The sequence below is a fragment of the Tachyglossus aculeatus genome, chromosome 25 (assembly GCF_015852505.1).
Source record: "Tachyglossus aculeatus isolate mTacAcu1 chromosome 25, mTacAcu1.pri, whole genome shotgun sequence".
NCBI classification, from domain to species: Eukaryota; Metazoa; Chordata; class Mammalia; order Monotremata; family Tachyglossidae; genus Tachyglossus; species Tachyglossus aculeatus.
The window spans coordinates 6,293,229-6,318,754 of NC_052090.1; the positions used below are offsets into that span (position 1 = coordinate 6,293,229).

Consider the following 25,526-nt stretch of genomic DNA (forward strand, 5'->3'; position numbering starts at 1 on the left):
TCTTCCTGGACTTGTCAATTCATTTTTTTCATGGTATCATTTTATTCCAAAATGTACTTAAAAAGTCATCTACCCATAAAATGTAGCATCTGGATAACCCACCCGGCATCCTGTTCTATCCTCTTAGAACTTGAAAGAGACATCTACAGGCTTATGATACGCAGGATACTTTGGTTTCTCAGGAGGTAAAAATACGGTAATCTCCACATTAGAAACCCAGACTCTGGACCTGCATTTCAGCACCAGTGATTAAGCTGGGACAATTGGCAGGTGGCTTTATCATCCTTTAACACCATGAGGATAAGGGTGACTGAAATCTGGGCCCAGGCTCTTCAACCAGAAAATCAGCCTTCTGCCGGAAGTGTTGATAATAATAATAATAATGATGGCATTTGTTAAGCGCTTACAAGGTGCAAAGCACTGTTCTAGGTGCTGGATGGTGTAATGTACACCCCCGACCTTTCTGGCCAGCTAACTGGGCAGTGGTTCACCCAGAAAAGCAGCACAGATGAGAGGGAAGATCACAGGCTGGGGAGTCAGGAGACCTGGGTTCTAATTCGGGCCCTGCCACTTGCCTGCTGGGTGACTTTGATCACTTAAACTTCTCTAAGTTTCAATTTCTTCATCTGTAAAATGCAGATTAAATGTTATTTTCTCCTTCCCATTTAGATAAAACTACTATTTTCCCACTTGTTATGAGGATGATGATGATAATAATAATAATGATGGCATTTATTAAGCGCTTACTATGTGCAAAGCACTGTTCTAAGCTCTGGGCAGGTTACAAGGTGATCAGGTTGTCCCATGTGTGGCTCACAGTCTTCATTCCCATTTTACAGATGAAGGAACTGAGGCACAGAGAAGTGAAGTGACTGGCCCAAAGTCACCCAGCTGACAAGTGGTGGAGCTGGGATTTGTACCCATGACCTCTGACTCCAAAGCCCGGGCTCTTTCCACTGAGCCACGCTCAGTGATGATGATTACTGATATTGTGAAAACAAGCCCCGAAAACCAAACCTATCAACATCACTTCCGTGAAAGGCCTGATCCGCAGGAAGTGTGCAGAGGAAAATCCCAACCTGGCCTCCAGAGTCCTCCGGAGTTTTGGTTGGAGTGACATTCCTACCTGTAAAGCAGACAGGACACTTAAAGGTGCCGCCCATGCCTTCAAAGCTATGCTCTATCAGGTGGCACTGAAGTTTGGCGGGAGAGTCGAAGGTTTGATTGCAGAGTTTGCATTCGTGGTTCAGTCCTTCATCTGGAGAGAGAAGCAAATGGAGAAGAAAACATGAAACCGAGCATTTCCTCTCTAAGATGATAATGACTGTATTACTGGTATTCGATAACTTGCTTTATTTAGTCTAGTGAGACCGATAGGCATTTTTATCCATTCTTTGTGCTTACATGCTTTTCCTGGCCTTGTCAATTCATTTTTTTCATGGTATTTGTTGAGCGCTTACTCTGTGCCAGGCACTGCACTAAGCACTGGGGTAGATACAAGGATATCAGGTTGGGCGCAGTCCCTGTCCCACAGGCCCGTGCTTTAACCACTAGACCACACTGCTTCTCAATCAGAACATTGAGAACATTTCAATTAGAACAACGCCAGAACTGAGAAATCAAAGGACTAACTGATGGCACCTACCGCTGTGACTCTAGCACATTTGATTAAAAAGCATGAAAGGGGGCTATCATCTGTGGAAAGAGGCTTTATCTCCAGCTCCTTAGGAGAGCAGATATTCCAGTTCTGGTTAGGGAATTACACCCATATTTCCTATTCGTCAAAAACAGGGAGTAATAACGCAGAAGGGAGTGGGAGAAGAGGAAAGCAGGGCTTAGTCAGGGAAGGCCTCTTGGAGGAGATGTGCCTTCAATAAGGCTTTGAAGTGAGGAAGAGTAATTGTATGTTGGATTTGCTGAGGGAGGGCATAAGTGCTTAACAAGTACCATTATTATCATTATTATTATCTCCCACTCTTCTCTGCGTCACCCTGACTTGCTCTCTTTATCCATCCCCACCACCCAGCCCCTCAACACTTATGTACATATCTGTAATGTATTTATTTAATTTAATGTCCGTCTCCCCCTCTAGACTGCAAGCTTATTGTGGGAAGGGAATGTTTTGTTTATTGTTATACTCTACTCTCCCAAGTGCTTAGTACAGTGTTCTGCAAACAGTAGGCACTCAATAAATGTGACTGAATGAACGAATTGAATGAATATGCAAAAACAATGAAAACAAAGAAGCACATAGGATGGGAACGGGACCGACTTTTCGGTCACTTCTGAGGTCAGAAATCCATGTAATCCTGCTGGAACTCAGTTCAAGCAACTTTGTTCCTTCTCATAGTCTAAAATAATGTGTAACTCCACCAGGGCAGAAAGTCTGTCTGCACATTCTTTTAAAACTAGGGAATTACACACACACACATACACACAAACACCCTCCCAATCACACAATTTATGCAGCTGAAATTATTTCATATAACCGAAATTAAGCCTGAAGATTCCAAGTTGTGAAGCAACCGGTACCACCAGCCCCAGAATAAATGGCTATTTCAAAGTGACTTCTTATGAGTGAAGCCACAGTAAATCAGTGTATTTGTAACCCTAATCTTTCTGCTCACAGAGAATGAGTCTTTCCAAGCCAAGGGAAGGAATCTGTAAAGGGAGAAGCAAAGTACTAATTAAGCCACCCAGTTCTGTCTACATTTCACAAGAGATAAAAAAAAAAACCCTTTCTGCATCTGGGTGGCACAAGTGAAGCTTGATTGTAATTATGTAAGAGGGGGTTTAATTCTGCATACTGAGAGGGCGAGGGGTAATACAAAAAGCCTTAAGGATTATGCCAGATCAAGGAGTTTTCGTCTTTTTTTCCTCTCTCCTAGGGTCACAAGTAAAATAACTCCTTGCTCTAGGAATTGAAAGGCATAAAGAATGCTATTGTATCTCAGGGAACTGGACGGTAAGTGAATCAGCAGCCAGATTTGAGACACCTAAGCAACTTCCCATTTCTCACATGCTGCGTGCAATTAGTTCAGCAATGACAGGGCCTTCTTGGAAGGAAGTTCACACTTCCAAGTCACACTCCTTTTCCTTAGGCCTAGCCATTCCAATCTTCAACAATCAATCAGTCAATCACTCAGTGGTATTTATCGTGCGTTGACAGGGCGAAGAGCCATTCCAATCTTCAACAACCAATCCAAGGAATTTAATGTGTGTTTACTGGGTGCAAAGAGTCTACTCATGTCTTCTCTATCCTAAAAAACCCTCCCTTGACCTCACAGCTCCCTGCAGGTATCACCCCATCTTGCTCCTACCATTCCTCTCCAAACTATTTGAGCGATGCTGTTTAAAGTCCATCTCCTCCAATTTTCTCCTCAACCCTCTTCAATCTGGTTTCCAACCCCTTCGCTTGACGGAAAATGCCTTCTCAAAGGTCACCAATGATCTCCTTCTGGCCAATTCCAACAGTTTCTACTTCAGCTTAATCCTCCTTGACCTCTCAGCCACCTCTAACACTGTCAACCAATCTCTTCTCCTGGAAACATTTTCTAACCTAGGCTTCACTTACACTGTCCTCTATTGGTTCTCCTCCTAACTCTCTGGCCGCTCATTCTCAGTCTCTCCTGTGGACTCCTCTTCTGCCTCCCACCCCCTAACTGTGGGTGTTCCTCAAAGCTCAGTTCTGGGTCCTCCTCTATTCTCATCTATATCCACTCCCTTGGAGAACTCATTTGCTCCCCTGGTTTCAACTATTACCTCTACGTGGATGATTCCTGAATCTATAACTCCAGCCCCAAACTCTCTTCCTCTCTGCTGTCTCAAGTTTCCTCCTGCCTTCAAAACATCTCTACTAGGATGTCCTGCTGACACCTCCAACTTAACATTTACAAAACAGAACTCTTCTCACCAAAACCCTGTTTTCCCTATGACTTTCCCATCAGTGTAGACAACACCAAACAGGCCTATCTTGCAGCCGACCCCTCCCCCAGGTTCTGCGTGGGCTTAAAATAGATTATGGAAAGGGGAAATAGTAGAGTGTAAGAATATATATATATATATAGGCATTTATTAAGTGCTTACTATGTGCAAAGCAATGTTCTAAGTGCTGGGGAAGATACAAGGTGATCAGGTTGTCCCATGGGCTTGCCCAAAGTCACACAGCAGACAAGTGGCGGAGCCGGCATTTGAACCTGTGACCCTAAAGCAGTTCTCTTGGGCCCTTCTGGTCACAAGTGCCAGGTAACAATTCCCTATCCCATTTCTCTAAGGATTTCTAAACAATTTAGCAATTTGGGAACCAGCTCAATTGACATCTTTCCTCCCTCTTCAGTGTAAAATGATGTCCTTACCCTGTGCTACCCACTAATGTTTCTGAGAAGGCACCCTGGAATACATAAGACTGTTGAGCGCTGATTTGGATTTTCTCTTTCAAGCCCAAGTCATGAAATTGCACATTCCAAAGCTGCTTGCCTTATGCCGGAGAAGCAGCATGGCTCAGTGGAAAGAGCACAGGCTTTGGAGTCAGAGGTCAGAGGTTCAAATCCCGGCTCCACCAGTTGTCAGCTGTGTGACTTTGGGCAAGTCACTTAACTTCTCTGTGCCTCAGTTACCTCATCTGTAAAATGGAGATTAAGACTGTGAGCCCCCCGTGGGACAACCTGATCACCTTGTAACCTCCCCAGTGCTTAGAACAGTGTTTTGCACATAGTAAGCACTTAATAAATGCCATCGTTATTATTATCTCCGACCCATAGCGATGCCATGGACGCATCTCTCCCAGAACGCCCCACCTCCATCTGCAATCATTCCAGTGGATCCATAGAGTTTTCTTGGTAAAAATATGGAAGTGGTTTACCATTGCTTCCTTCCATGCAGTAAACCTGAGTCTCCACTACTGACTCTCTCCCATGCTGCTGCTGCCCAGCACGGGTGAGTTTTGACTTGTAGCAGATTGCCTTCCACTCAGATTGCCTTCCACTCACTAGGCACTGCCCAAGCTAGGAATGGAATGGATAGGCCAATTCTTTACTCTCCCTCCCATAGTCGAGATTGGTAGAGGACTGGAAACTCTCCAGGTGCTATCCTGAGAGGGGTCCAAAGCTGCTACACAGTTTAACTGATCAATCAGTGGTATTTATTGAGTGCTTACTGTGTGCCCCAGCACTGTTACTAAGCACTTGGGAGAGTACAAATACAATCAAGTGGGTACACACAATTCGTGCCCTCAAGGAGCCTACGGTCTGGAGTCTCGTTAAAGCTAATATCCAGGCTTCACATCAAGGAATCCCGGAGACTGCCTCTCTCCTTGAAACCCTGCTATCCCCCACTTCCAATTCTCCACTCCACATTGTCGTACTCCGATTCTAAAAAAAAAAAAAAGTGCTGAGCAGCATTAAAAAATTCAATCAAAATAATCTTCTTCTGCTCTTTAGAAAGGTGGTGGCTGACAGTAATTGGAAAATACAGTCTGACTCATTTATTAAAGTGAGATTCAGAGTCAATTGATTTAATAACCATTAGAATATTCTATTAAGGATATAATAGGTTGGTGCAGCCCTATTTTTTATTAAGAGTTATAGGGAAGAAATAAGCAATATTGTGGAATCAGGAAAGTCCCTAGGACCGGGAGAAAGAACAAAATTATTTCTACCCGAATAGGTGCGAGAACTGCAGATAGGAGGAGGAGGGAAAGAAAGAACATTAAACCGCAAATGAGCTAACAATGATAAGAAGGGAATGAGCTTTTCAGTTCAAGTCAGTGTGTTTCCAGCTCAAACTGCTACCTTGAGTTTCTCTTCCTCAGTTCAGTGTACACTCCAGTGTAAGTACACCAGTATGTGTGCAACACTGTGCATACAACAATGTAGGTACACTAGTGTGTACACACCAATGTGAGTACACCAATGTGTGTACAACAATGTACATACACTAGTGTGTACATAACAATGTAAATACACCAATATTTACCAGTAAATACACTCAGCACCCAGTAAACGCTCAATAAGCTCTCAATAAACATGACTCGATGATGAAAGGACAAAACCACTACAGATTATCCTCTGGAGGACTGACTGTTCTCTTGCTCATCTCTCCCCTTTAAGAGCACAGCTGAAGGCTAAATGCAACAGTGACTTTATTGGACGCTGACAGAATTTCCATTTCACCAGTCAATCAATCAGCCACTGCTATTTATTGAGTGCTTGCTATGTGCAGAGCAGTGGACTAACTTGGGAGAGAACAATACAGTAGAGTTAGTAGGCATGATTCCTGCCCTCGAGGATTTTGCAGTATGGTGGTATTGGAAGAAAAAGAAGCAGCATGGCCTAGCGGAAAGAGCACAAGTGTGGCAATCAAGGGACCTAGATTCGAATCCTGGCTCCGCTACTTACCCACTGTGTGACCTTGGGCAAGTCATGTAACTTCTCTGGGCCCCAGTTCCCTCATCTGCGAAATGGGGATTCAATACCAATTCTCCCTTCTACTTAGACTGAGAGCCCCGTGTGGGACATGGTTATCTTATATCTATCCCAGTGCTCAGTACAGTGTTTGGCACCCAGTAAGGGCTTAACAAATACCACAGTTATCATCATTATTACCACTTCTTCAATTTTCTGGCCAAGGAAAAGTAGGACGGCAACCATTTGGATTCTCCCGCAGCCCCTGAGCGCCCAGCTCCAGCGTGGCTATTGTTAGCTTAGCTGAAGATGCTGACATTTCAATATAAGCTTTAAACACGAGAAGTCCTTTAAGCAGCCTCCAGACTGTGGGTCCCATGTTTATGCTCCTTTCCCATCAATAAAAACAAAAATCAAGCACCGTTTGCAAGTAAATGTTCAGCGGCTGACTTATACGCAGCCGTTACTTCCGGAAGCACCGGGGGCCCTTTTATGTTGTCCGATCAACACTACAGCCATTACTAAGGACCAATTTGTAACGGTTTAAAAGTAGGACTCTTCTCTCGGTGACCACCCCCCGAGACTGTCCGGAAGGGTCCTCCGGCCTCTTACCCAGCATAAATCCATAGGCTAAGGCCCAGAGATAAAACCCCTTCTGGTAAATTTTCACGTGCCAGAGTCCACGTTTAGACACACTGATCCGAACGGGCATCACCTCTGCCCTCCGAATCCAAACGCATGGCTCAAATGGCCGGCGGATGCTGTGATTGTCCCGTCTGAAAGCTTGTGCCCGCCAACCATCTTGTCTTGTTCACCGAGCAAGCCCTGAAACCATTTCTACCTCCCCTCTTCCTTTTTCCTTCTTCCTCTTCCCCTTGTTCATCTCCAAGGGCACATTTCTATGCCAGGGGTCTGAGGCGTTGTCCTTGATTTATCTCTCAGTCCATCCACACATTGGGTGTGGCACTAAATCCTGTCAGTTCTACCTTCACAACAGTTCTATACTTTGCCCTTTCCTCTCCACCGAAACTGTTATTACTCCGATCCATGCACTTGGCATAGCCCAACTTAAGGACTGCACCGACCTCCTCGTTGACCTCCCTGCCTCCTGACTCTCCCGTCACCAGTCCCAACTCCACTCTGCTGCCCAGATCGTTTTTCTAAAATAGTCATTCAGTCCTCCTCTCCCCTCTTCCTAACAGCCTCCAGTGGCTGCCCTGCCATCGACCACAACATCAAACAGAAACTCCTTATCATCTCCTTTAAAGCACTCAATCAGCTCTCCCCCTTCTGCATTACCTCCCTGTCTGCACATTTTGCTCCTCTAATGCCAAACTACTCAGTGTACCTCAATTTTATCTCTCTCGACACCAAACCCTTCCCAAGTCCTTCTTCTGACCTGGATCTCCCTCCCCCTTTATATACTACAGACCATCATTCTCCCCACCTTTAATGCTTTATTAAAACACCTGTCCTCCAAGAGACCTTCCCTAACTAAGCCTTCCCTATTATTATTATTATTAAAGGCATTTATTAAGTGCTTACTATGTGCAAAGCACTGTTCTAAGCGCTGGGCACTGTTCCCTCTCTCCCTTCTGTATCGCCTATGCACTTGGTTCAGTACCCTTTAAGCACTTGATATTCACCCCACCCTCAGCCCCACAACACTGACGTACATATCTGTAATTGATTTCTTTATATTAATGTCTGTTTCCCCCTCTAGACTGGAAGCTTCTTGTGGACAGGGGACTTGTCTACGACCTCTGTTATACTGTAATCTGCCAAGCACTATGACAGGGGTCTGCACTCAGTAAGTGCTCAATGAATACCACTGATACATTGATTGATCGATCGAGGAGAAACAAAGGTAAAGCCACATTCACCCCAGAAACCAGGACTAGAAAAATAGGTAAACTCTCAAGGTGCACCACCACTAAATTCTTTCTCAGCATGCAGTGAAGGACTAAAGTGCTCTGTTTCTCAGAGCTTCTACCCGAATGCCCTGAAGAACTAATTTTATAAGTCTTGTTACCAACGTCTGGTCACTTTGCTTTTCAAATGCCAACTTATTCATCGCACATCAATGTCATCTCTCTCACCACCCACCCCTTGCCCATATTCTCCATCCCTGCCCCTTCACCCACAACTCTCTCCATCTTTAAAGCCCTACTATAAATCACGTGCTGCCGACTTGTACTTCCCAAGCGCTTACTACAGTGCTCTGCACACCGTAAGCGTTCAATAAATACAATTGAAGGAATGAATGAATTGAAAGAACTACTAGCAATGATAATCATAAGTCTCTACTATGCACAAAGTATTTTATTGAGTGCTGGGATAGATATAAAGATAATCAGGTAAGACCCAAGCCCTTTCCCACATGGAGCTCTCAGTCTGAGGAGGGAGAACGCGTATTGCATCCCCATTTTACAGATAAGGAAACTGAGGCCCAGAAAAGTTAGGTGACTTGCTTAGGAACACACAGCAGGCAAATGGTGGTGCTGGGATTAGAACCCAGGTCCTTACTTCCAGGACCACGCTTGCTCTACTAAGCCAAGCTGCTGGTGGGAGGGCTTTGCCCTAAGAGGATCTTCCATAAGAAGTGGAGGGATTTTCATTCCATCAGTGGTCTTGGGCAGGAGAAGCGTGATTCGGAAAAGTTTGGGCACAGGACACCAGGGCAGTGAAGAAAGGCTGTGTTCTGGCCTTTGGAAGATGCGATCCTGCTACCGATATGGTTATTTTCTGTCCCGGTCTTCATGCTGTCAGCAGACCCCAAGCAGGAAATGAATCAACTAGGGTGGTGTGTGCTTTACTCAGCAGATTGCAAAGAACCCAGGGGTAGCCCAGGGTTCGATAAGCAGCGGCAGCTTGCGAGCCGGTGGGAGGCCCAGGTGGGCTGGGAGCAGAGGATCCGGTGCTGTGATTTTGGATGCTTTCTGGGAGACATATCTCCAGCCAATCCCTTCATGTTGGTCAGTGCTTTTGCGAGAGGAATTTCGGGCCAGGTCTTCTCATAAACCCAGAAGACAGAACCCGGTTCCACGAAAAATTAGGGTGGCTTTTCAGGAAGGAGGCTGGGAATGAAGGGGTGAGGTTGGATATAGAGGAGGAACAAAAAATGTCCTAGGTTAAGATATTGGTTGTTCCTCTCCCTCTGCCAGCAGACAATCACCAGCCAGAGCTTGGTAGCTTGGGTTCTGGGTGGACACTGAGGTTAAGATCACCCCGTGTGATGACGTGTTTTATGCCACTGTTGTCCTGGTAGTGTAACTTCCCAGCTGCACTTTTTCCTCTCTACACCCTGAGGATTTTAGCCTGTGGCGAGACTAATGGTGGGAGAGGTGGGAGGGGGGAGACTGGGAGAGAAAGTCATCAAAAAGAGAGGTCTGCTCATTACTAGACCCTAAGACCAGAAGGGCCCTGAATCCAGTGAAAGCATTACACGCTAAAACGATCAATCGTGTTTACTGAGCACTTACTGTGTGCAGAACACTGTACTAAGCATTTGAGAGGGAACAACATGAGAGATGGTAAACCTGCCCACAGGGAGCTTGAACTCTAGAGGAAGCTTAAAAGTTAGATCAATCAATCAATCAATCGTATTTATTGAGCGCTTACTGTGTGCAGAGCACTGTACTAAGCGCTTGGGAAGTACAAGTTGGCGACATATAGAGACAGTCCCTACCCAACAGTGGGCTCACAGTCTAGATCATTTTAAGGGAGTGTCAATCCACTGCACCTCTGCCACTACCAAATTTACATAATAATAACGAGTAATTATGGCATTTGCTAAGGGCTTACTATGTGCCAGACACCGTACTAACACTGAGGTGGATACAAGCAAATCGGGTTGGACACAGTCCCTGTCCCAAGTAGGGCTCACAATCTCAATCCCCATTTGACAGATGAGGCAACTGAGGCACAGAGAAATCAAGTGACTTGGTTACACAGGAGACAAGTGGTGGAGCCGTGATCAGAACCTTCCAACTTCCAGGTGTATGCTCTAGCCCCTACGTCATGCTGCTTCTGTTCATCCAGAGGAAATGAGGTGCATTTCACTTCATCAGGCAATCACTCAATCGGTTTTTATTGAGCACTTAATCTGTGCACTATCCTAAGTCCTTATGGTATCTGTTAAGTGCTTAATATTTTCCAGGAACTGTTCTATGTGTTGGGGCAGTCTCAAGTCATTGAGCATCGAAGGGGATCTAGAGACAATGTCACCTTGCAGTCCCCACGTGGATTAATAATAATGCTACTTGTGAAGTGCTTACTGTGTGCTAACCACTGTTCTAAGCACTGGAGTAGATGCAGGTAATCAGTTGTCCCACGTGGGGCTCACAGTCTTAATCTCCATTTTACAGATGAGTTAACTGAGGCACGGAAGAGTTAAGTGACTTGCCCAAAGTCACACAGCTGACAAGTGGCAGAGCCGGGATTAGAACCCACGACCTCTGACTCCCAAGCCCGTGCTCTTTCCACTGAGCCACTCTGCGTCTCAGTATGGAAAGTGCAATCTCCTGCTTTTTTGGATGATTAACAGTGTCATTCGTAAGCACTAAGGATGCCATGGGGGTGATGGGTTTATCTGATCACGGGCAACCTTCGCATTGCTGGTTGGCTGTCTACTGGGCATTTTTCTTGGCTTTTGGCTCAGGCTGGCACTGAGCTCTGATGCTTGATGTTAAATACCTACTAGGAACTTAAGTATATCTACCTTCGAGGACCGCATTGAGGAAAAACCAAAAACAATTGGGAAAAGTGAAAGAGGCTATTTTATGCCGCCACACTAAACTCAATCTGTTCTAAAGTGAAGTCTGCAGGAAAAACTGCTTCACACCAAGACAGTCCTAGAGTCAATATTAATTCCACCTGGTAGCAGTCTAGCAGCATACTGTGTACAGCTCTCAAGTAGATTTTTTTGTTCCAAATTTGTAACGAGGGTTATTTTGTCAGTAGCTTTTCACCCTCTTTGCACAAAGCCATCGGCTGTCTAAAGGAGACAGCTGCTTATCCTCGCTACAAAGCTCTGCCTTAAAATGGAATCAACCCGAAATCGAGACAGAATAAGGCTGATTGGGCTTCCCGCAACAGTAAGTTCTTTTTACAGTAAAGGGTAGGGAACATCCTTAGGTTTAATGATTTGAAAGACCAGCTGGGTATCCCCACAGACATAGCCATTAGGAAGGCGCTCATTTGACTAAATGCAGGACCAATCAATCAATTATAATAATAATAATAATGGCATTTGTTAAGTGCTTAGTATGTGCGAAGCACTGTTCTAAGCACTGGGGGGATACAAGATGATCAGGTTGTCCCACGTGGGGCTCACAGTCTTCATCCGCATTTTACATCTGAGGTAACTGAGGTTCAGGGCAGTTAAGTGACTTGCCCCAGGTCACACAGCAGACATGTGGTGGAGCTGGGATTAGAACCCACGACCTCTGACTCTCAAGCCTGTGCTCTTTCCACTGAGCCACACTGCGATGGTATTTATTGAGCGCTTACCGGGTGCAGAACACTGCTCTAAGCACTTGGCTGCCTACAATAGAACCGAGCTGCTTGACATGTCCCATGTCCTCGGAGAGCTTCTAGTTTGCCCAAGGTGGAGATCTTTCAGTGGGAATGGCAGCAGCTGAACCACTGATTTTTTTTTTTGAAATGTTATTCACTAAGTGCTTACTATGTGCAAGGCACTGTACTAAGCACCGGGGTAGATACAAGCTAATCAGTTCGGATTTGGTCCACATCCCACATGGAGCTCACAGTCTTCATTCCCATTTTTTAGATGAGGTAACTGAGGCACAGAGAAGTGAAGCGACTCACCCAAGGTCACACAGCGGACAAGCATTGGAGCCGGGATTAGAACCCAGATCCTTCTGGTTCCCAGACCCGTGGTCTAACCACTAGGACACGGTCCTGAATTTGTGTTCTCTGCCACAGTGGCTGGGTTGGCTAGGATATCAGCCCACATTCCCGCTCCTTGGTTCACCCGACGGACATGGAGAAAGTGAACAGGATTATGAACGATGTATGCATTGTGGGAGCCAGCTAAAGGAGGGACTGTAGGTACACATATTCATTCATTCATTCAATCATATTTATTGAGCACTGACTGTGTGCAAGGCACTGTAATAACAATAATAATAATAATAATAATAATAATAATAATAATAATGGCATGTATTAAGCACTTACTATGTGCAAGCACTGTTCTAAGCGTTGGGGAGGTTACAAGGTGATCAGGTTGTCCCACATGGGGCTCACAGTCTTAATCCCCAAGCGCTTGGGAGAGTACAATACTGCTTTGTTTTGTTGTCTATCTCCCCCTTCTAGACTGTGAGCCCATTGTTGGGGAGGGACTGTCTCTATATGTTGCCGACTTGTACTTCCCAAGCTCTTAGTACAGTGCTCTGCACACAGTAAGTGCTCAATAAATACGAGTGAATGAATGAATACAATACAGCAATAACAGACACATTCCCTGCCCACAATAAGCTTACAGTCTAGAGTGGCGGAGCAGACATTAATATACTCCACGGCTTCCCTGATCCGTAGATGTGCCCTGAGGGATTTGGCTTCAGAGAAAAAGGAAAGCCATGGCCCCTTGTAAAATGGAGGCCAGAGCGTCGGAAATTGTTATCGGAAATATGCTTGGAAACTACAACTCTTTCTTGTAATCGAGACAAAGCCCCTTTAAGGAATTTTTTCTATGCAATATTAAAGTGATATACTGTAGAACTGGTTAAGTGCTCCATAACCTTTAAATGGCTTGATTGTAATTAAGGCCACTAGTTCTATTTAGGAAGTTTCAAGAGGCTCAATTTAAGTTTACTTAACTGGGGTGAATTTAATGTTGAGTAAGGTAGGGGTATGTAGCTGGACGGTCTGTTGTTTTTTTGTTGGTTTTTTAAAGATATACCAAGATCAGAGATGCTAACAGCTATTTTACTTTTCATAAAATACCAGGTTTACAAGCTGCACTTCTGGATGGCCACAGTTGAGCTCTTTCCTTTGCATTTATTGAGCCCTTACCCTGTGCAAAGCACTGTACTAAGCACTTAGGAGAGTAAAATATAAGAGTTGGTAGACACGTTCCCTGCACCCAATGGACAAGGCAAGGTGGGCTGGAGATTCATGTCTACAACACAGTTATCAATCGTATTTACTTAGCGCTTACTGTGGGCAGAGCACTGTACTAAGTGCTTGGGAGAGTACTATATGACAGAGTTGGTAGATAAGTTCCCTGTCCTCAGTGAGCTATATTATTATTATGCTTAATTATAAGAAGAAGAATAATTGTGGGTTTTGTTATGCTATTATTATTCCTACTATAGTGCTCTGCACTCAGTAAGCACTCAATAAATTAATTCAATCGTATTTATTGAGCACTTACTGTGTGCAGAGCACTGTACTAAGTGCTTGGGAAGTACAAGGAGAAGCAGCATGGCTCAATGGAAAGAGCGCGGGCTTTGGAGTCGGAGGTCATGGGTTCAAATCCCGGCTCTACCAACTGTCAGCTCTGTGACTTTGGGCAAGTCACTTAACTTCTCCGGGCCTCAGTTACTTCACCTGTAAAATGGTGATTAAGACTGTGAGCCTCCCGTGGGACAATCTGATCACTTTGTAACCTCCCCAGCACTTAGAACAGTGTTTTACACATAGTAAGCACTTAATAAATGCCATCATTATTATTATTACAAGTTGGCAACATATAGAGATGGTCCCTACCCAACAATGGGCTCACAGTCTAGAAGGGGGAGACAGACAACAAAACAAAATGAATGAATGATTAATAACAACGAGTTTAGTTAAGTATTTACTATGTGCCAAGCTCTGTACTAAGCGCTGGGGAAAATACAAGATAGTCAGGTCAGAAACAGTCCCTGTCCCATAGGGGATTCACAGTAGGGGGTCAATGCTTTTGTTCCCTCCTTCATAGATGAGGAAACGGGCATGGAGAAGTGAAGTGACTTGCCCAAGGTCACACAGCGGGCAAGTGGCGGAACCGGGATTATAATTCAGAACCTCCAACTCACAGGCCTGGACTCTTTCCACTGGGCTGCACTGCTTCCCCTTATCCTTTCTGGGATAATTCAGCAGAGAGGTGAGGATCTCCGAAATGACCAGTGAATCTGAAAGGCTCAGAAGCAAAGGGGAAATGGAAGGAGGAAAGCAAAGAGTCTAAAACTCCCATGAGAGAAAGGAGGAGGAGGTGGGGAAGAGAAGAACCGGCAGGGAAAGTGATTACCAAACCTCTTGTGCTGTACTCTCCCGAGCGCTTAGTACAGAGAAGCAGCATGGCTCAGTGGAAAAAGCATGGGCTTTGGAGTCGGCGGTCATGGGTTCAAATTCCGGCTCCGCCGCTTGTCAGCTGTGTGACTTTGGGCAAGTCACTACACTTCTCTGTGCCTCAGTTCCCTCATCTGGAAAATGGGGATGAAGACTGTGAGCCCCACCCGGGACAACCTGATCACCTTGTAACCTCCCCAGCGCTTAGAACAGTGCTTTGCACACAGTAAGTGCTTAATAAATGTCATTATTATTATTATTATTACAGTACTGAGCAGCGTGGCTTAGTGGAAAGAGCCCGGGCTTGGGAGTACAGGTTGTGGGTTATAATCCCGGCTCCACCACTTATAAGCTGTGTGACTCTGGGCAAGTCACTTCACTTCTCTGTGCCTCAGTTACCTCTTCTGTCAGATGGGGATTAAGACTGTGAGCCCCACATGGGACAACCTGATAACCTTGTATCTACCCCACCGCTTAGAACAGTGCTTGGCATACAGTAAATGCTTAACAAATACCATTATTATTATTATTATTACTCGGCACACAGTAAACGCTTAATAAATACCACTGAGAATAATGAAGGCACAAAGGCGAAGGGATGCCCCACTGAAGCCGTAGGCAAAAATGACAGCCTAAAATGAGGGGGAAAAGGAGATTTAGGGTTAACTAACACAGAGGGGTGAATGAAGAGGGCAAGATCAGGGCCCAGTCTGCCCTAGACACAGGTATATTTTGCTAGAGGGTTCTACCAGAGGAAAGAGCTGCTTTTTAACCTGAATCTGCACATGTCCAAAGTAACTTGTGGCCTCAAGCAAGTGTCCACAGGGGAGAGGGCGACCAAGCAAAATAAACGTTCTTACAGCCAGGCACTGCTAAATCTGTGGCAGAAATGCCCCTAGGAGTCTGGCAATCGCACAGTTAAGGGAGACAGTTCCTTCTCCCTGGCTTGGGAGCTCAGGCGGCCCATTGTTACAGCTGCTTACTTGGATCGTGGCAACTTTTTTTTTTCATGCATCTCTTCCTCCTCCCCACTCTCTTCTGGCTCTCTTGCCAGAGAACTCAAGCAGCTGCCTGTCAGTTTGGCAGTTGGGAAGAAAGGAAAGGACTTTGTGGAATAGAGAAGAGGGTCTGGGGGAGAAGGAAAAATGAAACCCCTCCGAGACAGCAGGGAACAGAAGAGACTCCTCTCCTCTGCCCCAGACAAGGGGATGGTGCTCTATATTGTACTCTCTTAAGTGAGCACACAGTAAGTGCTCAAGAAATGCAATCGATCGATTGGTGACAGTGCAACGGGTGGGGGGTGTGAAAGACCGTGGGGAAGGAAAGGTGGAGGGAATAGAGAATGAACCAGAAGAGATGTTATCAAAAATAGAGATGCAGCGTAGCCTAGAGGAAAGAGCACGGGTCCGGGAGTTGGAGGATCCGTGTTCTAATCCCGGCTCTGCCACTTGTCACCTTGGGAGTATCCCTTCACTTCTCTATGCCTCAGTAACCTTATCATTAAAATGGGAATTAAATCCTACTCCCTCCTAATTAGACTGTGAGCCCCAAATGGGATGGGGGCTTCGTCCAACCAGATCAATTTGGAGCTACCCCAGCACTTAGAATAGTGGTTGGCATATAGTAAGCTCTTAAAAAGAACTATTATTATTCTTATTATTTTCCTAATAAAGGGCCATCCCACTTTTGTAATTTAACTGGAAGACTGCTATCTGTCCCCTAGGGTTTACTTAAAACCCAACGCACCGACTTTTAGGAAATCTTTGTGTCTTGCATCCTAGTGAAGAAATTCTGAATGTGGAAATCAAGCAAGCAGGATTTTTAATTGGTCACTGCCTGCAGAACATTGTACTATGTGCTTGCGGAGAATTCAGTGGAAGCAAAAAGATACGGTCCCTACTCTTAAGGGACTTTAAGGGAGCGAAACATGCCTGGTTTGCATTTGGCATTATTTGTTTTTCTAGAGGGGGAAGAGGTGAATGACAGCTGTCCATCAGGAAGTCTCAAAGGTAAGCCAGAAAGATTCAGTCTCTTGGCCAGGAAACTCTGTGGCTCCTCAAATCAATGGAGAATCATGTCCAAGGGACGTTTAAAATAATAATAATAATAAAATAATTGTGGTTTTGAGAAGCAGCATCGCTTAGTGGCTAGAGCCAGGGCCTGGGATTCAGAAGGACCTGGGTTCTAATTCTAGCTCTGCCACATGTCTGCTGTATGAACTTGGGCAACTCACTTAACTTCTCTGTGCCTCAGTTACCTCATCTGTAAAATGGGGATGAGTTTGAGTCCCATGTGGGACGGGGAGTCTGTCTCTGATCCAATTAACTTGTATCTACCCTAGTGGTTGGCACGTAGTACGTGCTTAACAAATACCATAGTTATTCTTCTTATTATTTTTTGGTCAGCTTTTACTATATTCCAAATACTGAGCAACAGTTCCAAACCCTCCTTTTGTTGAATGGAAAATGATGCAGCCAAAAAGAATGATACTATTATGAAGCACATGGTTTCTACTTTATAATAATAATAGTAATACTAACAATGATGATTATTATATTTGTAAAGCACTTACTAGTTGTCAAGGACTGATTCAAGCACTGGAGTAGATACCAGTTAATCAGGTTGGACACAGTACCTGTCCCTCCTAGGACTCCTACTCCCAATAAAGATTTCTTCGAAGCCCTGAGGAAAAGGTTTATAAATAAGAATGGCCCATCAGGCAAAGATGGAATTAAGGGAAACAGAAGTTCCAGAGAAGGGCAATAGAGGCAGAGGAGGAGGAAGAAAAAAAACAAAAAAAAAACCACTTTAGGATTTGCTGCAGACTTGTCCAAAGGGGGCAAAAAGCTCAAAACCATCCATCTCTGGACAGATCTGGCAATTTCCTGCAGCTCCGATGGCAATAAAAATAAATGCATATTTTTTTCCAGCCAAGTAGCTCATGCAGCCAACAACATTCCTGCTCTATAATTAATAACAATAAGCAATTAAAGAGAACAGCAGGTTACAACAATAAGGTGTCAAAATATATTAGCAAAGAAAAAAACTGGCAACAGCACAGTTAAGAGAAAAATAAATGTACAGCCTGTGTACCTTGCTTTTTTGGGGTACTTGGCAAACATTTATACTCAAACAAAAATGTCGGGTGGCGTCAACTCTTCTATAGTGATTAACATCCCTTCCAGAACAAATCCTGCTTCGAAAACTCCGAAGAAATCTGAAACGGGATCCGAGAGCCCTGACTGCATCAGTCGGCGAGCATCCTTTGACCAGGCAGTGGCATTATCCTTTCCTCTACAGTGCCGGGAAATACCTTCCAGGACTGTGTGTGTGAGCTCCAACGCTTTCAAAGAAGCCAGAAAAGTTTTCCATTCTACTGAATTTTATAGGGATAAAGGACAAACTGAAGACCCACAGCAAAGAAGGAGCTGAGGACAAAAAACATCCCTTTCGCTACCAAAACTCATTTTTTCAGAAAGCGTTTTTTCCATTTCATTTGTGCTGCTTTAATGATCTTTGGAGAGCCAGTCCCTTAGAAAACCAAGTGTCCCGCTAATTAATAATTATGGTACTTGTTAAATGCTTACATTATGTGCCAGGCACTATACTAAGCATTGGGGTGGATACAAGCAAATCAGGTTGGACACAGTCCCTGTCCCACATGGGGTTCACACTCTGAATCCCCATTTTACAGGAAACTGAGGAAACTGAGGCCTAGAGAAGTGAAGTGACTTGCCCAGATCACACTACAGACATGCGGTGCAGCTGGTATTAGAACGCAAGTCTTTCTGATTCCCAGGCCTCTGCTCTGTCCACTGTCATGCTACTTTCATTCATTCATTCAATCATAGTTATTGAGTGCTTACTGTGTGCAGATCACTGTCCTAAGCGCTTGGGAAGTACAAGTTGGCAACATACAGAGACGGTCCCTACCCAACAACGGACTCACAGTCTAGAAGGGGGAGATAGACAACAAAACAAAACGTGTAGACAGGTGTCAAAGTCATCAGAACATATGGAATTAAAGCTATATGCACATCATTAACAAAATAAATAGAATAGTAAATACGTACAAGTAAAATAGAGTAATAAATCTGTACGAATATATATATGAGTGCTGTGGGGAGGGGGAGGAGGAGAGGAATTAGAACTGGAAGTATTGGAACCCCAGTACTTCCTCTGGGGTACTAAGATCTGCTTCCGAGCCTCACTTCTTTGCTCTGGCAATTGCACCCTTCCTCTAGAGATTTCTCTTTCATCACCCTCCTCTAAACATTAATAATTGCAAAGGTCCATAAGCAAAACCATTATTGTAACAACAGTTCCTCCAGCTCAAAGGCGGCCCAAAGAGGCTTGGAAGAATCATATCGTAGCTGCTCTCATCATCTCCTAGTGAGAGATCGATAGATGCAGCCTGGCCTAATGGAAAGAGCCCAGGCCTGGGAGCCAGAAGACTGGGCTTCATTCATTCAATCGTATTTATTGAGCGCTTACTGTGTGCAGAGCACTGTACTCCAATCCCAGCTCCACCACACCCACTGTGGGACCTTGGACAAGTCACTTAACTCTTCTGTGCCTCAGTTCCCTCATCTGCAAAATGGGGATTTAGTACCTGTGCTCCCTCCTACTTAGAATGTGAGTCTCAGGCGGGACCTAATTATCTACCCCAGTGTTAAACCAGTGATGGTTTAACAAATGCCATCATTATTACTAATAATAATGATAATAATGATGGTATTTGTTAAGCGCTTACTATGTGCAAAGCACTGTTCTTTGCACTGGGGAGAATACAAGATGATCAGGTTGTCCCATGGGGGGCTCACAGTTTTAATCCCCATTTTCCAGATGAGGTAACTGAGGCACAGAGAAGTTAAGTGACTTGTCCAAAGTCACACAGCTGACAGTTGGCAGAGCTAGGACTTGAACTCATGACCTCTGACCTCTGACTCCTCTTTTCACTGAGCCATGCTGCTCCTTAGTAGTAATAGTAGTAACATCCGCATACCTGGGAAGTACAGAACAAGCAAGTGTCACATTCCCTGACCACAAGAAGCTTACGTTCTAATGGTGGTTACAGAAATAAAGATATTCACAGAGGAATTCAAATGAATAATTGAGAAGCAGCATGGCCTAGTGGATAAAGCACAAGTTCTAATCCCAGCTTTGCCACTTGACTGCTGTGTGATCTTGGGCAAGGCACTTAACTTCTTTGTGCCTCAGTTACCTCATCTGTAAAATGGGGATTAAGACTGTGAGCCCCATGTGGGACAGGGACTGTGTCCAACCTGATTTGCTTATATCTACCCCAGTGCTTAGCACAGTGTCTGGCACACAGAAAGAGCTTAACAAATCCCCCCCCGCCCCCGATTTGCTTATATCTACCCCAATGCTTAGCACAGTGCCTGGCACACAGAAAGAGCTTAACAAATCCCCCCCACAAAAAAAGTACAATTTGAATAAACACATATACTAACACCTATCTTTGTGGTGCACTATACTAGGTGCTTGGGAATTACAGAAAAAAGAAAGGATATATTCCCTGCCATGTGGAACTTACATTCTAATCAGGGAGATAAAAATAAAAATATAACTGGAGTGGCCAAAATGAAAAATCGAGCACAGATATACACAGGAGTGTTGGGATGGGGTACAGAAAATTTCCTCAGTGCAAGAGAAGACTGAAAGGGTGATCTGGCTTAGGTTGCTGGGGAATGAATTGGGGGGAAGCTTGAAGCAGGATGGTGTAATGGATAGAGCAAAGGCCTGGAAGATCTTGGGTTCCAGTCCTGGCTCCACCACTTATCTGCTGTGTGACCTTGGGCATGTCATTTAAGTTCTCTGTGCCCCAGTTACCTCATCTGTAAAATGGGGATCGAGACTGTTGGCCTCATGTGGGACAGGGACTTGTGTCCAACCTGATTTGCTTGTAGCCACCCCAGTACAGTGCTTGGCACATAGTAAGCTCTTAACAGATAACATAATTATTAATTATTGTTGTTGCAGGAGGTGAGATTTAGGAGGAATTTGGATGTGAGGATAGTAATGGCCATCTGAGGTGAGAAGGGAGAAAATGTTTGTGTTGAAACAAGGAACAAATACAAAACTGAAGGCTCTTCCTCAGATAGCAATTCCTCATGAACATCTTGCAAAATGATAAAACGTATCTAAGGCCATGATGCCAAATTATAAAGATGCTCTGGGCATAATAAATTTTTTATACTCTGACTTTATGACAATTTGTCTAAAACGTGCAACAAGAGCCTTCAGTCTTCTACTTGAAAATTAAAAAATCATACTATTTCATAATATACGGGAAACAGTATGGTCTAATGAAAAGAATGCGGTCCTGGGAGTCTGGGAGGATCTGGGTTCTAATCCTGACTTTGCCACTTGCCTGTTGTGTGACCTTGGACACTTCACTTCTCTGTGCCCCGATTCCCTTACCTTTAAAAATGGGGATTAATCCTACTCCCTCGTACTTATTATATGAGCCTGTGATGGGACAGGTACCACATCCGACCTGATTATCTTGTATCTACCCCAGTACTTAATACAACACTTGGCACATAGTATGCGCTTAACAAGTACCATAGTAATATAAGGAAAGGCAGTGGTGTAATCTGCTTTCTTTTTTTTTTTTTGTACAGAAAAGGAAACCTGTTAAAATGATGAACACCCAAGTATGAAGCAATAGTGACTAACATCATTGGTATGAAAAATTTAGGTTTCTCTCTCAGATTCCAGCATTCATTACTTCAAAATCCATCAGTGTTTTAAGGCAACTAAGTGGAAGCCAGGAGCTTTATGAACTTCCTGATAGTAGAAGCCATGTGTGTTGCTTTACTGGTCCTTTCAAAGGAAGGGAAGGAGGCAGCTTTTCCAACTGGAAGAGGCTGAAGATGACATTCGAGCCTTCCCTCCGCAAAATAGAAACCTTGTTTCAGATAAGACACACATGGGGATTTGAATGATATTCAGGGTGAAATTAATATTCTGACATAATCCTGCGGGAGAGTGAGTTTGAAAATTTCCCTTCCTGACCCTTAAGAACCAAAAGAGCAGCAGTTCAGAAGTTCAAAAGGTGGTGATGGTAGTCTTAGTTTCCTGAGTGAATGAAAGTTTTGGATATTTATAGACATTTTGTGGCCCTTTTTTGGAGTGACGAGTGAAATGTTATAAGAAAACGGGAACATCATTTGCATCGAGAAACAGTGACTGTGTGTCCGTTCATGTTTATCTTTCCTTTGGTGAATATCTTTCGGAAATAGAGAAAATCAGATAGATCCTAGCCTGTGATAAGAAAATGAATTGGAATGGGGGAAAGGTGCGCTTAGCTGAAATTTGGTCTTAGCAATAAAAAAATGTCAAATAAGCTTCTGGACATTTTGTGATGAAATAGCAGAAGAACATAAAACCACCCTTTAGAAAAAGGAAGAGACGGAAGGGAAAGTGCTAAATTTATCCTCTGATCTTGGTATCCAACTCATAGTTTTTTTCTTACCCCTCCCAGTCTCCTCTCTTCCCTCCCATCAACTCCTCCTCCACAGTCCCGTGTGCCTAAAATCGGTCCCTTAACCATCAAAGGAAAGGAAGAGAAATCACTAAGTGGCTCCTCATGCGGACGTTTTCTTTACTCACTAATTCAGAACTCTGGGGAAAAGATAATAGCCAAGGACTTGCTAGCTTGAAGTAATCATAGCAGGAAAATTCCAGCTCCAAACTGCCACTTCACCCGGCCCTGCCCTGCTATTACTTCATGACAGCGGCTTGACATCGGTCGTACCCTGTGTTGAAGCCCATGCTAAAGCCAAACCCGAAAAGATTGGCCATGTGCCTACACAATTTGAATCTCTCCTCTCTCTTTTCTGGACAACCCCTTGGTAAAGAGACTCCGATTGAAAGTTTCTCGTCCCCACACGTCCCGAAACAAATCTGGGTAGATGTAAAACAAACACCGGCATAAGTCGCAAGGAAAGAGGACTTCAGTTGAATGAGCCTTGAGTTTCAGTTTTGCCTCTGTCAAAGGCATCCTCACTCCAGCCACACAGCACTTAAATAACTAACCTTATAATCAACCATTTTTCTTATTTTTAATTTGTTTTAATGTTGGTCTCCCCCATAGACTGTAAGCTCCTAGAGAGCAGGGGTCTAGTGCACCAACTGTTTAGTACAGTGCTTTGCACACAGTAAACATTCAATGCATCCCATTGATCGATTGACTGAAAACTAAGATATACACACTCTGAGCTAATCTTATGCTATTTTCCTAAGGTAACAGACTCCCACAATATTTATCGGCATAAATATCTTTTTCCGCTTTTGGCTTTGGTCAAATTTAGGGTCCCCCTATAGTTTAAATAAGGAATAGGGACAAGGTCTTGGAAAACAATGAACGATTATCAAGAGCTTGACATTCACCCATCTGACTGGATCATCCAGAGAGAACAACTGAGCAAATTTCTCCTTAATGAAATCAATCTGTTGCTAAACCAGAAGGAACTGCTTTCAAACTGGGGAAACAATACTGCAGAATCCTTATCCCCCCCGCAGCAAGTGGCTGCAAATGAAAGCTAGCCTCTCCCCCCATCTCTTTGGCTCACATGGCTTCGTGGAACATAGCAAGTCGATTGGGAAAATACCAGAAAAGCGTATATTGCTCCAAGAACCAGAGCTAACCAAAACAAACACCCCTCCCCGGCCCCCAGAAATGTAAATAAAAAGTCCGATTTCCCTGAACTGCATTTGATTGCATTAATTGATGTAAAAAGATCGGCTGAAAATCAAGCCCAGCAGTAGCATATTTCTTTCCTAAATCACAATAGCAGCACATTACACACATTACAAAAAGCTCCCCTGGTAGGAAGTGTACAGTTCCACTCTGACAAGAAAATGCATCTATTGCATGCTCTCTCATTCTCCCCCTCCCCTCAACATACCAGGCAGGAGGTCAAGATTATGGGTAAACTTTCTTGCTCAGAGCTTCTCAGCAACTGCCTCCTGGGCTTTTGAGGTTGTTTTCAGGCTCCTCTTTACCTTTGATGGGCACAGTCCGTCAAATGCACTGAGCATTTACTCTGTGTTCAGCACTGAACTATGTGCTGGTGAGTAGACATGATCCCTGCCCTCAAGAGGCTAACAATCTAGTTGGGGGAGACAGACAACGAAATAGGTCACAGCTCTAGGGGAAGCAATAGAGCTTTAAAATATGTAAGTACAACCCCATGTGAATGGTCAATTCCTGGGCTCAACCCAAGACTTGGTTTTGGACACTGGCAACAGAATCCTTGGAAGAACCTTATGTTGGTTGCCTTCCTTGACTTTTGTTCTCATGGTTGTGGGGTGGGCCACCTAACTCCCTTAGCCATTATGGACTGCTCTCTGATTAATCTATCCAAATTCCTCTTAACCAGGTGATATTTTTGGCATTTGTCATTTTCTCTGGAAAGAGATTCCATAAGTTTACCACCTGCTGGAAGAAAAATTATTCCCTTGAATTTGTTTTGAACCTGCTTCATTCTAACTTTAAAGGGTTTCCCCTGATTTCTTTGGAGAGGGGCTTGGGGAGCCATAATAATTCTCTGTTCACTCTGTCCACACACTTCCTAGTTTTCACCGACAAGCCCACTCAGCCCGCATGTATCTCGATTGAAAATTCCTAACCATATCCACCTCTCCTCATACGTAGGCAGCTCCATCCCACTACTTTTCTTAAAATTAATCCTTAAAATGAATCCCAGTCTAGGCTGTAAGCTTGTTGTGGGCAGGGACTATGTCTAACAATGCCAATTTTTTCTTGTTTAATACAACATATGTGCTTATCTAACAGAAGGGAAAGAACAAAACCAGCTCAAATGGGCCCTTGGAGGAGGGAAAGATGTCATTTTCCCATTGACTTTCTACAAGCCCCCCTCCTCGCCATAGTGGAAGCCAAAATCCTTTTCATCCTGCTATCAACAAAGGTCGTTCAATCAAGCACAGAAGGCTTATTAACCTGCCTTACAATCCAAAACATGCCTGGTACATTCATTAGAACCAGAAACTTAGAAAGCCAAGAAAACTTGGAAAGGGGGCAAACATTAATACACATGAAGAGGATTCAATTACTTCCTATATACACCACAACTGCATATATATATATATATACATATATATATATATATATAAGAGTACATGATGGAAATCCCTGTTGCATTGTTACATTGTGCTCTCCCAAGCACTAAGTAAAGTGTTCTGCATGCAGTAAACTCTCAATAGAAATGACTGATTGATTAATAGTAACAACGACAACTGTGACATTTGTTAAGCGCTTACTATATGCCAAGACCAGTACCAAAGGTTTGGGGTAGATACAAGGTAAGGTATGTGCCAGTCCCTGTCTCACATGAGACTCACAATCCAAGTGGAGAGGGCAAACAGGTATTTAATCTACATTTCCCAAATGAGCAAACTGAGGCAGAGTCAAGTTGGTGACTTGCCCCAGGTCACACCACAGGCGAGTGGCAGGGCCAGGATGATTATCCAGGTTTCCTTAATCCCAGGCCTGGGCTCTTTCCACTGCTTCCAATCTAAGTTGCTCTTTTCTGTACATTCACCACCTCTCTTGTGTCTTCTCTATGTCTCCCAGAACCTCCGACACGGGTTGGCGTTTCGGTGAGCTCCTGCCTAGGACTTTCCCAGACATCTGTCACTCCTGAATGGCCCTCAGGCCCTGGTTTCCAGAGAGGGGCACATCCTTTTGAAGACAAGATGCTGCTTGACAAGGGACCCCAAGAGGATTTCTAATCATCACTTGGGGTTTACTTGGATTCCCCAAATTGGGATGGGAGCAAG

At 44.2% G+C, this 25,526-nt stretch overlaps 1 protein-coding gene across 1 annotated transcript in view; it reads right to left on the minus strand.

Annotated features, from left to right (window-relative positions):
* The window catches only part of ZNF521 (zinc finger protein 521), a 375,462-nt gene that overhangs the window by 41,493 nt on the left and 308,443 nt on the right, over positions 1–25,526 (minus strand). Inside the window, exon 6 of the mRNA XM_038766760.1 lies at positions 1,127–1,258. Coding sequence (XP_038622688.1) covers positions 1,127–1,258 — 132 coding nt within the window. The remainder of the gene's footprint in view (positions 1–1,126; positions 1,259–25,526) is intronic.